This window comes from Mauremys reevesii, linkage group 4 (assembly GCF_016161935.1).
Source record: "Mauremys reevesii isolate NIE-2019 linkage group 4, ASM1616193v1, whole genome shotgun sequence".
NCBI lineage: Eukaryota > Metazoa > Chordata > Testudines > Geoemydidae > Mauremys > Mauremys reevesii.
Window position 1 is genome coordinate 115,189,953 of NC_052626.1, and position 13,974 is coordinate 115,203,926.

A 13,974-nucleotide genomic window follows, 5' to 3' on the forward strand; every position below is an offset into this window, starting at 1 on the left:
AGCACTAATGAAAATATCCGAACACAGAGGGGACTGATTCTTACTTTTAGGTACCAGCCAAGGAAGTGAGCAGGAACAAATCCATCCAGTTTGTCCTATAAACCAAGCGGAGATGTTAGGTTATTTGTTATATAGAAGATCAATATTTGTTCTCAAGGCCTGCATTTTTATCTAGGTAATATAGTAGTGGAACTTAATCTTTTCAACTGCCTTAGCTGCTATTTGAAATGTATGCAAATTCCATATGCTTCTTGATACCCATGAAGTATTGCACACACTCAGGTAATGTGATCTAAAGCAAACTTAGAAACTTCAAGAAGGGCCGGGGGGAGATGAAACTTGGACTAAGACAGCGTGTAGAGGTTCAGGCAGAAGCCAGGGGTCAGGCTGCAGGGAAACCAGCAGAAGAGTCTGTGCTCAGGAGCCCAGAACAAAACCCGAGTTTCCCAAGCTCACCATTGTTCTGCTGTCAGCAAATAGATATAAAATCCATGGGCAAAAGGTGTGTCCAACCCCCTCTAGTGTTGGTGCACCTAAAGTATAACTTGCTATTACTATCAGTTACTCCATTAGCTCAAGTGGCAGAGGAGCATGCAGTGGATCTAAAGGTTCCAGCCTTGTCTGCTGCACAACCACCGTAACCGTTTGGAGATCAGTGTACATAACTAACACCAATTCCTATGGTTTCAGATTTTATGCCTCTGGCTTGTGGATCTGGGAACAAAATTCATGTGGCTTCTTGAATCTCAGGTGAAGATACAAAAGCATGCAATTTATGGGTCATTCAGTAGCATGTAAACAGCATTTAAACTTATAGCCTTCTGTAAAAAGGAGCTAAATACGCTACTATTAAGCATAAAGAGAAGCTAACTCTAGTAGGAACAGAGGAATAGGTATCGATTTACATCAGTACTTTGAACAGCAGCTAAATCATTTACCCCTTCTCCAAAAGTAGTTAATTTGGTTACAAAGAGATGCATATCTTGACCTGATTAATCCTAAACATCAAGAGAGAAAAGGAAAATGGTGGGTAAAAGTCTAAAACTAAAGAAAAGACAAATGGATTATGGATTCAGCAATAAAACATATGAAAGACTGCACATTAGAGTATCAAATAGGCAACATTTCACACAAAAACATTAAGACTCACTAGCCAAGAGCTTTTTTATTTCAATTTCTTACCCAGACATTGTGAAATGGATCAGTCTTGTTGCCTGGATCGTAAATAAGGCAGTTCCCACCATAGTCTCTTTCTGGCAAGGCAACTCCTAAATTTGGATCAATGTATTTCATGAACTGTCTGCCATCGTGTACAGTCTGCAGAATTAACACATCCATCTGTTAGCAGCTGATAGTTAACAGGCAGGAAAATCTGAAGCATTGCTAACTAGTGATTCCCTATCTTCAATGATTTTTACATTTATGTTGCAGAATACCTCAGACATGTAGTCAAGCCTCCTTAAATGAAGGTTGAATGGTTACTAATTTATATTCCTAGCTCTCATGACCTCCAGTACTCAGTGCTGAAGCTGATTCAAATGACTAGTCAAGACTGTATTAAGGTACAATCCTACAGTCTAGACTAGGAAAACCAGAGACAGATTTGACTTAACTTACTGAAGAGCTTCTATGCACCAATTTAAAAAAAAAAAAAAAAGCCTATAAGGCTCATAATTGAAGAGTTGAGACATAACCCACCCTCTTTCCTTTTCCCATCACCTCAGCGGGGCGATCAACAACCACCAAACCATACCAGTTCATTCTTCAGGGGCTACAATGTCTATTGTCCTCATATCAACTGTTCATTTTGGTTTTGCTTCCCTAGGACAGGAAACATCCAGCAGCATTTCAAACTAGCTACAGCCCATATGTCTGCCAACTAAATGCATGCTAAAAATCAGCAGATTTAAAACACAGATTAAGCACCATACAAAGAGGAGTTGTCATGCACAAATGTTTACTTCAGTTATAGAAAGAGCAGGATCAAACTAAATTCTATGGTTAGAGTTTACTAGAAGTCCTCATCAAATAAGAAATACAATTTTGTTTTCAAATTAAGGTCAGACCAGTATCATGAACAATAGGACTTCAAGGAAACTAAAGGAAAATCTTTAGCAAAAAGATTAATTCATGTAAAAGCCATCCCCATCATATGTAACTAATTTGCTAAAGAACAAATATTTCCTAATGGAACCACAAACATTGTCATAGCCAATGCTTTACACTAGCAGCAACATGATAAATGGAGTAGTGTTTGTTATGACAGGCTAATGAACAAATAGCAATCAAACCAGCAAAGTGTAAGGGGGGTGGAGAAAAGAAAATCAAATCTGTGTAACCAAAGTCAGTAACATGACAAAACAAAGTAGTTAAGTTGGACTAATTTCACATTTACCACAACAAAGATTTGTTACACAAATGAGCTTAAATCGGCTTTTAGGAGAGTCGGTAATATTGATCTATAGGGAACAGACTAAGTCCAAGAAAAATGTATGATCAAATATTTACAAGATAAATATTTGGTTTTAAATTGAAGGATTGGGCAATAGCTAGTAAACATGTCCTTTGCAATTAGTGGTTGAGCAGACCTAGAAGATGGCAGGACACAACCAGAGGAAAGAAAAGCAATTATAAACAAACTGCTATCCAAAAAAGAAAAACTATAGCAGTATAGCTCAGCATATGGAATCAAACTGAAGCAAATTGACAGTACATTGACAGTAAGTTGCAACAATGCTGTCTGGGAAAACGTAAGATAACAAGCATGGTGAGGACATGAGAATGAATGGGGGACTGATTACTCAGGGATACAAACTACATAAAAAGGAACAAAAGGAGAAAGATAAATTTGTTCATCATGTAAAAGGCTCAAGACCCCAACACAAGGGGGCAGACAGCTTGTAAGAGACACGAAAGAATGAATTTAGCCAAGATCTAGTAATCAAGTGTCATGTAAGCACAGGCAAAAACATTAAGCGTGACACAGTGGACTGGTTCAGTGGGTACTAGTACAAATCAGTTTGGACAAGCCAGCAGAGGTAAAAATTACTGACTGTTCTCTTGCTCCTAAGGCTTCTGCCACTGACGTTTGGGGAGGTAATCGGGCTGAATGAGAGGGAGTGCTATTTGCAGCAGTATGGACCCAGGGCAAACTTCAGATGAACTTCAAAAGTTTTGCTAAACATTTAGATCTTGTTTGCAAAGCAGGCATCATAGTCTAATGGAAAGAGAAGATGGGAGCCAAAAACTCCTGAATTCTAATCTGTTTTGCCAATAATTCACTTTGTCACCATGGTCAAATCCTTTAACTTTGCCTGATTTTCCCCTCTACTGTGGAAGCCTGTGAAATAGAGCCGTTTATCTACCTCATAGCGGCGTTGATAATTAATGTTTTTATATTTTCAAAAGAGCTGTACTTGAGATAAATATTACTAAAATTTCAAGATCAGAAAAAGTCACTAGTTATGAAATGCAATTAATTCAGCATGTAATACCCTAATAGCCTGCAAAATAAGAACTGTAGACTAACAGAGTAAGATCACAAGTAACAGAAAGACTGACAAGCCTTTCTATTCTGATCACTCTAACATTCCCCTCTGGGCTGAACTATCACCGCGTGCATTTCCTGAAGAAAACAACCACCACCACCACCCCCCCACAGGTATTTTGGTTTGTTCAGTTTTTGGGGGTGGGAGGCGTGACACTACACCCCATATTCATCATAGTGGTATGGTTATATGATCATTATCATGCATTTTGTACAAGATGTGTCTTGTCAGGTGTCTAGACTACGTATCTGCATTTCAAATGTGCTTACTCTGAAAAACCCCTACAGCTAGCCTTTCAGATACAATGATGAAACTAGACAGTGCTAATGGCCCATCCACAAAGACAATGGATGATGGAAAAGCTTAGTCTTCCTGTAACCTTTCAGCCAGCCTATAAGTAACGGCTGCGATGACTCCTCAGGATATGCAAAGGCATGTGATCCGACCACATGACACTGAACTCCATTTTGGTACCTGTATTTTTCCACAAACTGGACAGGGAACTGAGTTTGGAACAAAGAGTTCCCGCCATATGGAAAAACTATATAAGGCAGGGAGTGACATCATCTTGTGGCCTTCCTCCCCACACAAGAGAACTCCTGGAAACACCTGAGGAACAAAGACTGAACTGGGGGAAGTGCTGGTCCCAGGCTAATGGGATTTCTAGCCTGTGTATGGAGACTTGTGGACTGCTTATCCCATCAGTCAGGGTGAGAGATTACTGACTCAAATCCTAGCTAGCATTTTAGGCTTAATTTGCTGGTTTTTGTGTAATTTCCTAGGTAACCTGCTTTGATCTGTTTGCTATCACTTATAATTAGCGCAGAGGGACACAGCGGTTCCCATGGCTCCCAGACTGCACCCTGGGAGGCAACAACCTATCGCAGATGGGATGCAAATTGAGTAAGACTGAAAAAATAGATATCCATGATCTCAAGCTGGGAAGGGTTGCAAGTATTTTGGAGGATAGGATTAAAATTCAAAATGATATGGACAAACTGGAGAAATGGTCTGAAGGATGAAATTCAATAAGGACAAATGCAACATACTCCACTTAGGAAGAAACAATCAGTTGAACACATACAAAATGGGAAATGACTGCCTAGGAAACAATATTGCTGAAATGGATCTGGGGCTCATAGTGGATCACAAGTTAAATATGAATCAACAGTGTAATACTGTTGCAAAAAAAAGCAAATAACATTCTGGGATGTATTAGCAAGAGTGTCGTAAGCAAGACCCAAGAAGTAATTCTGCTCTACTCCGCGCTGATTAGGCCACAGAGTATTGCGTCCAGTTTCAGGTGCCACGTTTCAAGGAAGATGTGGAAAAATTGGGGAAAGTGCAGAGAAGAGCAACAAAAATGATTAAAGGTCAAGAAAATGTGACCTATGAGGGAAGACTGAAAAAATTGGGTGCGTTTAGTCTGGAGAAGAGAAAACAGAGGGGGCATCATAACAGTTTTCAAGTACATAAAAGTTTGTTACAAGGAGGCAGAAGAAAAACTGTTCTCCTTAACATCTGATGGCGAGACAAGAAAGCAATGGGCTTAAATTGCAGCAAGGGCAGTTTGGACATTAGGAAAAATTTCCTAACCATCAGGGTGTTTAAGCACTGGAATAAATTTTCTAGAGAGGTTGTGGAATCTCCATCATTGGAGATTTTTAAGAGCAGGTGAGAAACACCTGTCAGCAATGGTCTAGATAATACTTAGTCCTGCCATGAGTGCTGGAGACTGGACTAGATGACCTCTCAAGGTCCCTTCCAGTCCTATGATTCTATGAGTCATCAGCAAATTAATTACATGTGATGGGGATTGTTTGATGGTACATGAATTCCTCTTTCTGCTAATGACTTAACTTTAGTCTCCTTAAGACTTAAGCACTGAGACCTCATTTGCAGTTGCTCCTTACAACTGTGGATGTACATATTAGGTATTTTATTTTTAATGGAAGAAATATTTCCTTAGCAACTTTCATCCAAGATACACAATGTACTTCACAAATATTAAGCTTTGTGAGGCAGTTAATTTTCATGTTAATTTTACAGAGGAGTGAACTGAGAGCTAATGTGACTTTGCCCAAACTCAAATAGCAAGTCTGTGGTAGTGCAAAAAAAAAAAAAAAGAAAGCAAGGGTATGTCTACACTGCACACTAGCCCAGGCTCCAATTCAGGTTTTAGCCCAAGCCCCACTTGCATCCACACACAAATCAGGAGAGCAAGCATTAAGGACCCAGGGTCCTAGGACCTGCTAGGAGGTGGGGTCTGAGCCCAAGTCCAATTGGGAGTCAGGTCTTGAGCTGTGTGAATGCAGCTCAACCTGCAGACCTGAGTCGGAAGGTCTGTGCAGTGCAGTATGGCTGCGTTAGCACAGCTGAGAGACCTGGGTCCACAAATTGTAAACCTAGGTTTACAGTGCAGCATGCTCAAGCAAGGGCTTGGAAACACCGAGTGTGCAGGCCCAGGCCTCATAGACCTTGACTTAGCATGCAGTATAGACATACCCCAAGAGTACCATCTCCCAGTCTTCTGATGCAGCCACCAGAGAACACTGCCTCCTCACCATCTCTGGCTAAAGGAAACAGCATCTTGATGAGGCTTTCAACTAGCCTAGGGTTTGAACTACATGCTACGGAGAAATGGGAAAGGGGTATATTTAAGTAGTTTTACCACCTCTCCTTCATACCAGCAAAGAACTTTCATATTCAGAGCAAGACCCCAGTTGTTATTAAGAGTCAATTCTTAAGTTCCTTACCTGGAAGAGTATAAAGATGAGGAAGAGCTCATACACAACGCTGACACACAGCCAAAACCTCCAGTAAGCTACAGAAACAAACAGGATGTTAGCAAGGCTTCTGGCAAAATATCAATTGGCAATTCGTTTATCAGTAGCATGATTAAAAAACCATTTCACACAGAGCACCCTTCTGCTCCTCCACTAAGAAATACTAATGCAAAACAGTAAAGTAAGGAGCTCCACCAATAAGCTTCCCAAATGGTGCAAGTCTATTCAGGCAACATTTAAACAGCCCATTAAATCAATTCACTTGCAGAACTTTTGAGATTCCTACTGATCTCCCAGAGCCATTAATATGCAAGATAATGCTCTTCTACATCTTTTCATCGGGGTCCACAAGAATGCATCAGAATTCAGCAAACTTTTAATGAGCATGTTTAAGAGATAAAGCAAAAAAAGCTGAATTACATTTCTCTTGCAGGACTTTCCCTATGAAAGATTTCTCAAGTTCCCCACCACACTTTATGACTCCTTAAAGCAAATCTGTTGCTTATTGAACTAATCCCATCTCCTCCACTTCCTGATGTTACCTGACTCTTCAGCTTTACTTTTTATCCTATGCCTAGTACACCTTGGCAGACTTTTTTGGACACCAAAAATTGCCGTCCCATGGCAGTCCCAATTCTTTAAGATCACTAAGCAATACTGCTTCTTTCATTTTTAGAAGCCTATCTTCCTCTGTGTGGAATGCTACATTTTCTTAAAGGTGAGCAGATGGCATTTTTCAAAGTTTACTATTAAAATGGTATTACAAGAAGGTTAAGAAAAAAAGCAAAGGGTTTAACAGTAACTACACGACAAAATCTATAGAGACAATGCAAACTACGGGAAGTTAGCTAACCTGTTTGAGAATGAGGTCTTAACCTCAGACAACACGTTTTTATAAAATACCGTTGTGATGCTGTATGATTGAAGATGTTCATTTGTATCATTGTTGCTACCACTGTTATACAAAGCATACAATGTAAGGTGTCAATGGAAAGGTTACAGTCCGGCAACACCCATTTTTTCATGTTCTCTGTGTATATATACACATCTTCCTACTGTATTTTCCACTGCATGCATCTGATGAAGTGTGTTTTAGCCCACGAAAGCTTATGCCCAAATAAATGGGTTAGTCTCTAAGGTGCCACAGGTACTCCTCATTCTTTAACCTGGTTAAATCCATGTAACATCACTCAGGGGTTCTCAAACGGGGGGTCGGGACCTCTCAGGGGGTCACGAGGTTATTACACAGGGGGGTCGCGAGCTGTCAACCTCCACTCCAAACCTTGCTTGCCTCCAGCCTTTATAATGGTGTTAAATATATTAAAAAGTGTGTTTAATTTATTAGGGGGGATCACACGCAGAGGCTTGCTGTGTGAAAGGGGTCACCAATAAAAAAGTTTGAGACCCACTGCTCTATCTGAAGTTATGAATATTGGCTATGTATTTGCATTTCAAATGGGTTTGTTCTTCAAGGTAGTTTACAACTACTCTTGCCAGCCCATTGTGAACGAACTATTCAAGCTTGATGGGCCATTAAGAATCAACTCTTCAGATAGCTCTTCCTGAGGAGGCTTCAGATAGCAAGGAGCCAATGGCCACCCCTGTGATTCAGCAAAACATGTAAGGGCATGTGATGTGGACATGTGATCCCTGACTCCATCTTTGTCAGTAACTTTCCATACACAGAGTCTATGGGCATTGTTTGGGATAGTAACTTTCCATGCATATGGCAGAGGATATAAAAGAAACCAGAGTCATCTCCGTTTTGCCTCATTTCTGCTCCAATTCTCTGGGCTATGGATTTACAACTAAAAGGAGCACTTTGGACAACCGACTGCGGATCTTCCAATCTTTGGACGTTACCAGAGAAAGTTTTTACAAGCTAGCAGATTATTCCATCACTGCTACAAAGCTGATCTAAGGACTTTGCAATCTTTGTAAGTATATGATTTAATCATTTATACTCTATTCTTTTCTTAATAAATTCTTAGTTAGTTTATTAAGGATTGGCTGACAGCATGATATTTGGGTAGGATCTGAAATATATATCGACCTGGGTGTAAGTCTGATCCTTTGGGATTGGTAGAACCTCACATATGGTGAATTGGGTTTTCAGTAACTTCTCACTATATTAGACCAGTTTGTCTGGAAGGGAACTAAGAACTGGAATGCCTAAAAGGGACTACGTTTGGCTCCTTGTTAACCAATGTGGTGTTACAGAAGCTTGTTACTAGTTTGGTAAATCTAATTATAGAATAAACCATCAGGTTTTGGGATGTGCCTGCCCTGTTTCTTGAAGTCTGCTCTGAGTGTGGAACTCTCAGTGTGGTCCATTCTAGACACCTGGTAACAACTGTTCCTTTGTGTTCCACCCTCCTTGTGTCCCCTCCATCAAGAGTCACCTTCCCACAACCAGTATGACGTTGGAGTCCCATCCAAGCAAAAAAGTACACAAATAAAAGCGTATCATTGGCACTTCTGGCTCCCTGCTCTGCCAATCCCACCTCCAACTTCAAGTCCTTAACACTCCAGCAATAGGTCCGTCTGCCTCCCATGGATCCAACCTTTGTGGGTGCCCTGGGCAACCTCTCAGGACCTGGATCCTATCCTAATTCATTCCTCTTCTTTTCTCAAGATCTACACAAGTGAAATTTAGGAGACAGAAATGGGGCATAAAGAGATTGGGGCCTCAGACTGTTTTTATGTTTGTACAGCGCCTAGCACAATGGGATCCTGGTCTGTGATTAGGGCTCCTAGGTGCCGTTGCAATACAAATAAATAATAAAATCAAACCCCTGGATCGGAATGTCAACTCCCTCTAACAGTCAGAGCCAGACACCTTGAACCTAAACACTTGGGAGCTTGCAATCTGTATGTGAACTCTCCTGTATGTCAAGAGCTTGGATTAGGGCCATTAGAAAGTTCCATGCTGTGAACTGTGATCCAGAGTTTTGGCTTAGCCCACCTCTATGGCGAAGCATCCATTAGAGGAGATAAACACCTCAGGGAAAGCTCCAACTAGTATGTGACCAATTCATCTAACCATGTCCACTGGTTTACATAATGGGGAGCAGTTAAAAGAACTTTTGATTTGGGATTGGATAACACCCAGGTCCTCCAATCAGTAATCATTCCTGGGAGATTTTCTTGATAGCTCTCTCAAGAACCCTGCCTTTCCAGGGCTACACCTGGATATCTGGCCTGACTGGTTCTGGGCAAACAGGACTCTCTACAAGAGAATCAGCATTCAAATGGTCAAGTGGAGAGAATTAGCTGTTGCATGTCTGGGACATCATTTCCTCAACTTCCACTAGTTTTTTTCATGGTTAGTCCTTAGTTCTAGTGAAGGCAGGTAAACAATTCTAATATTACAAATCAGACATTAAAAGCCCTATGGAAAAAAGGAAACCAGGAGGAACTTTGACACAAATACACAGATTTTGTATAAGAGTTGCTCATCAGTGCTTCACTGGACAATGACTGGATTTTTAGAAAAACACACACAATTACTTTAAACAGGATTACATGCACTCTGCAAATCAATAAGGAAAAATATCAAATATTAGTCCTACCAACCTTGACAGTATTTCCTTACGGAATAAATGGCTGCTTTGCGTGCTGTTTTTTAAGACTGAATTGAGTAAAGCAAACCTATCACAGGGCTAAAAAAGTTTCTTTTCTAACAGACTGCTCCTAACACCATCTTAAAAATAGCTTCAGATGTGAGAGGTTGTGATCATTTTCAGCAAAACTGCAAATAAATCTTCTCAGGATGGCCTACTTTGCATGTTGCGGACAAACAGTAGCTCTGACCTGGATAAGTGGGAGTTCAGAGCTTCTACTTCGTAACTTCCAAACTCAGACTGAAGATTAACTTCGGTAGTTTTATTTGCAAGTTTACTAACAGAGAGAAAATATGTTCTTGGAATAACCAGCTAAGAGAAAAGCACACCACAGAAGTAGTGCATACAGATTATCAAACTAGCCTTTTAATAATAATCACAGGACTTGTCCAAAATTACTCATGTTGCCCTTTTTCTCAGTCATGCAACACTATGAGACTATGCAACACTATGCAACCTTATTAGAGCATTTTCCCTCAAGGAAAAACACTAACGTGCAATGTAATTTGTACAGTGCAAGTTGCTTTGTTCTTGCTTACTATTGCGGGTTCCCCTTCAACAACTGTCAGTGTCTCCTCACTAGTCTGATATTACCAACCTTGATAGCCCTTGGGAAAGGAATAGAATACCAGATATCTATCAAATTTTTGTTTCTGGGCATTAGTAAGCAAGATCAATTCCGGGATAGTTTTTGAGAGGACTATATCAAGAGTTGGCTCCCTTCAATTAATGCCTTCAAATGCTTCCAAGTTAGAAGAATCTCAGATTGAAAGATACCAATTGCAAGTTTTATTCAAAGCACCAAGGCTTTTTGCCTCAAGCATCTAGACTATAAATACCACCCAACCCAATATGGGGTCAATGCTTTGTCAGAAGCTAGATTTGGATTTTGCTACATGGGAAGTCTAGGGGAGGGAGATGCTAGTGGAACCAGTCAGGTTGCTGTTTTTAAGCTATTTGACAGATCTGTGAAGTATTAAAAAGGAAGCCTCCTACCTCTTTTCCCCTCAATTAATATACATACCCTGTGAAGATTAGCATAAATCCCTCATGCCCAAGCCAGAAAATGAGAACTGTCTGGATTCTGATTTCTAAGGATGGTTTTCCTTCAGGAGTGTCTGCTTCAAGTCCTCACCATACCAATTACAGCTAGACAGCTCTTTATAAGATCGGTATACAACTAAACTCAAAGCCCATACTCAGTGTTATCAACGGTTCACTGTCAAACTGGGAGGACATATCTAGTGAGATCTTGCAGGGCTCTGTCCTGGGTCCATACTATTCAATATTCTCATTAAAGACTTGGATAAAGGAGGGCAGGGTATGCTTATAAAATTTATTAATGGCACCAGAAGTGCTACCCACTTTGGAAGACAGGATTAGAATTAAAAATGACCTTGACAAATTGAAGAATTGGTCTGATAATCAACAAGATGAAATTCAGTAAAGACAAGTACTACATTTAGGAAGGAAAAATCAAATGCACAGCTACTAAATGGAGAATAACTGGCTAGGCAGTAGTACTGCTGAAAAGGATTTGGGGGTTATAGTGGATCACAAACTGAACATGAGTGAACCATATGATGCAGTTGCACCCCAGAATGTTAGCCTTTCCTGCATTAACAGGAGTGTCATATGTAAGACATGGAAGTAACTGTTCTGCTCTACTCAGCGCTGGTGAGGCCTCAGCTGGAGTAAGTCCTGTGTCTCGTTCTGGGCACATTAAGAAACATATGGATAAAGTAGAGAGAGAGTCCAGAGGAGAGCAACAAAAATGATAAAAGGTTTAGAAAACCAGACCGATGAGGAAAGGTTAACAAAGGAAAGCGTATCACAGCTATCTACCTTTCCCAGACCTGAAGTAGAGTGCTGTGGAGCTCAAAAGCTTGTCGCTCTCACCAACAGAAATTGCTCCAATAAAATATTTTACCTCACCCACCTTGTCTCTCTAATATCCTGGGACCGACACGGCTACACCACCACTGGAAACAGAATACTGAAGAGCTTCATCATGGGACATTGGGCTACAAGATAGACCATTTCCCCCAAATCTGGTTATTAGCAAGTGTCATAGGTTTCACCCCCACTCTGAACTTTAGGGTACAGATGTGGGGACCTGGATGAGAACCCCTAAGCTTAATTACCAGCTTAGATCAGTATGCTGCCACCACCAAATTGTTTAAAACAGCTGTTTATGAGTCATTTGGAAAACACTGTCTTCCCCCCGCAAAATCTCTCCCTCCCTACTGTAACCCTTCCCCGGGTAACCTTGAGAGACTTCTTCACCAATTTCCTGGTGAACACCAATCCAAACCCCTTGGATCTTAAAACAAGGAAAAAATCAATCAGGTTCTTAAAAAGAAGACTTTTAATTAAGGAAAAGGGGTAAAAGAAATACCTCAGAGATTAGCATGCAAACTACCCTCACAGACAACAGATTCAAAACACAGAGGATGTTCCCCTGGGCAAAAACCTTAGTTACACAAAAGAAAACCCAATTTGATTATCCCTCTAATGCAAAAAGACAAAGTCACAAAAGGAAATAAACATAAGCTAATTCATTCCTTCTCTAATACTCACTACCCTGGTTGATTCCTGGATCTTTTCACTCCGGCACAGACTTAATGAATAGAACAAAGGAACAACTTCCCTCCTTCCTCTTGAAACATCATATCCCCTCATTGGTTCCTCTGGTCAGGTGTCAGCTAGGCTAGGTGAACCCTTAACTATCTGTTTATGACAGCAAGATTTAAAACCAAACCCATAAAGGAAGTGATATATACCCAGCAAGCCATGCTGTAGCTCAGGGGTAGGCAACCTATGGCACGTGAGCTCATTTTCAGTGGCACTCTCACTGCCCAGGTCCTGGCCACTGGTCCGGGGGGCTGTGCATTTTAATTTAAATTTAAATGAAGCTTCTTAAACTTTTTAAAAAAACTTGTTTACTTTATATACAACAATAGTTTAGTTTTCCATTATAGAGTTATAGAAAGAGACCTTCTAATAACATTAAAATGTATTACTGGCACGCAAAACCTTAAATTAGAGTGAATAAATGAAGACTCGGCACACCACTTCTGAAAGGTTGCTGACCCCTGCTGTAGCTCTTTTGGGATAATGAGACACTTCTCCTGGGATAACAGAATCATGAAGTGGGGGTCACTGAAGACTCATTTCCTTATTAGCACCCCACCAATAAACTTACTATTCCACATCTCCCAGTGTATACTCTCTAGTTACAAAGATCTCCCATGGTGGACTGCAACACCATGCACCTCCATGCCTGCAAGAGCCTCCCCATCCATGAGAAGGCTGGAGGCTAACAGACTCTCCTCCTAAAGGAACATCCAGTTGCCTCCAGCAGGCCCTAGAGTACACACTATGCTGGGGAACTAGCCTAGAACAAGATAACCACTCATTCATTCATAAAATAGTCCTTTTTTCCTCCTCTACGCACGTCAGGAGGCAGCCTACTTTTGAATTCCAGATACAAGTGTAAATATTTACTGCAACTAAGACGTTAACATGGGGTGGGCAAACTTTTTGGCTTGAGGGCTGCATCAGGTTTCCAAAATTGTATGGAGGGCATGGCCTGACCCCCCCCCCCGCTTCTTGCCCCCTGATGGCACTCCCTGAACTCCTGCCCCATCCAACCCCCCCCCCCCCATTTCCTGACAGCCCCCCCTGGGACCCCTGCCCAATCCACCCCCCTGCTCCCTGATCACCCCCAGAACCCCTGCCCCTGATTGCCCCCCACTGCACCATCAAACCCCTCCTCTCCTTCCTGAATGCCCCTCCCCGGGACCCCTGCCCCCTTTAAACCCCCCTGTTCTCCGCTCTCTGACTACTCTGACCCTTATCCACATCTCTGCCCTCGACCACCACCCCCCCACCCCAACTCCCCTGCCCTCTATCCAACCCCCCCTGCTCCCTGCCCCCTTACCGAGCTGCCTGGAGCACCGGTGGCGGCGGCACTACAGTCGTGCCACTGCAGGCCATGGCTCTGCAGCTGCGCTG

The 13,974-nt window shown here is 41.5% G+C and overlaps 1 protein-coding gene across 2 annotated transcripts in view; it reads right to left on the bottom strand.

Moving 5' to 3' along the window:
- The window catches only part of PTDSS2 (phosphatidylserine synthase 2), a 72,578-nt gene that overhangs the window by 22,423 nt on the left and 36,181 nt on the right, over window positions 1-13,974 (bottom strand). For both annotated transcript variants that reach the window (XM_039535684.1, XM_039535685.1), the window contains exons 4-6: window positions 6,305-6,372; window positions 1,183-1,317; window positions 45-95 (exon numbers count right to left, since the gene is read on the bottom strand). In XM_039535684.1, coding sequence (XP_039391618.1) covers window positions 45-95; window positions 1,183-1,317; window positions 6,305-6,372 — 254 coding nt within the window. The remainder of the gene's footprint in view (window positions 1-44; window positions 96-1,182; window positions 1,318-6,304; window positions 6,373-13,974) is intronic.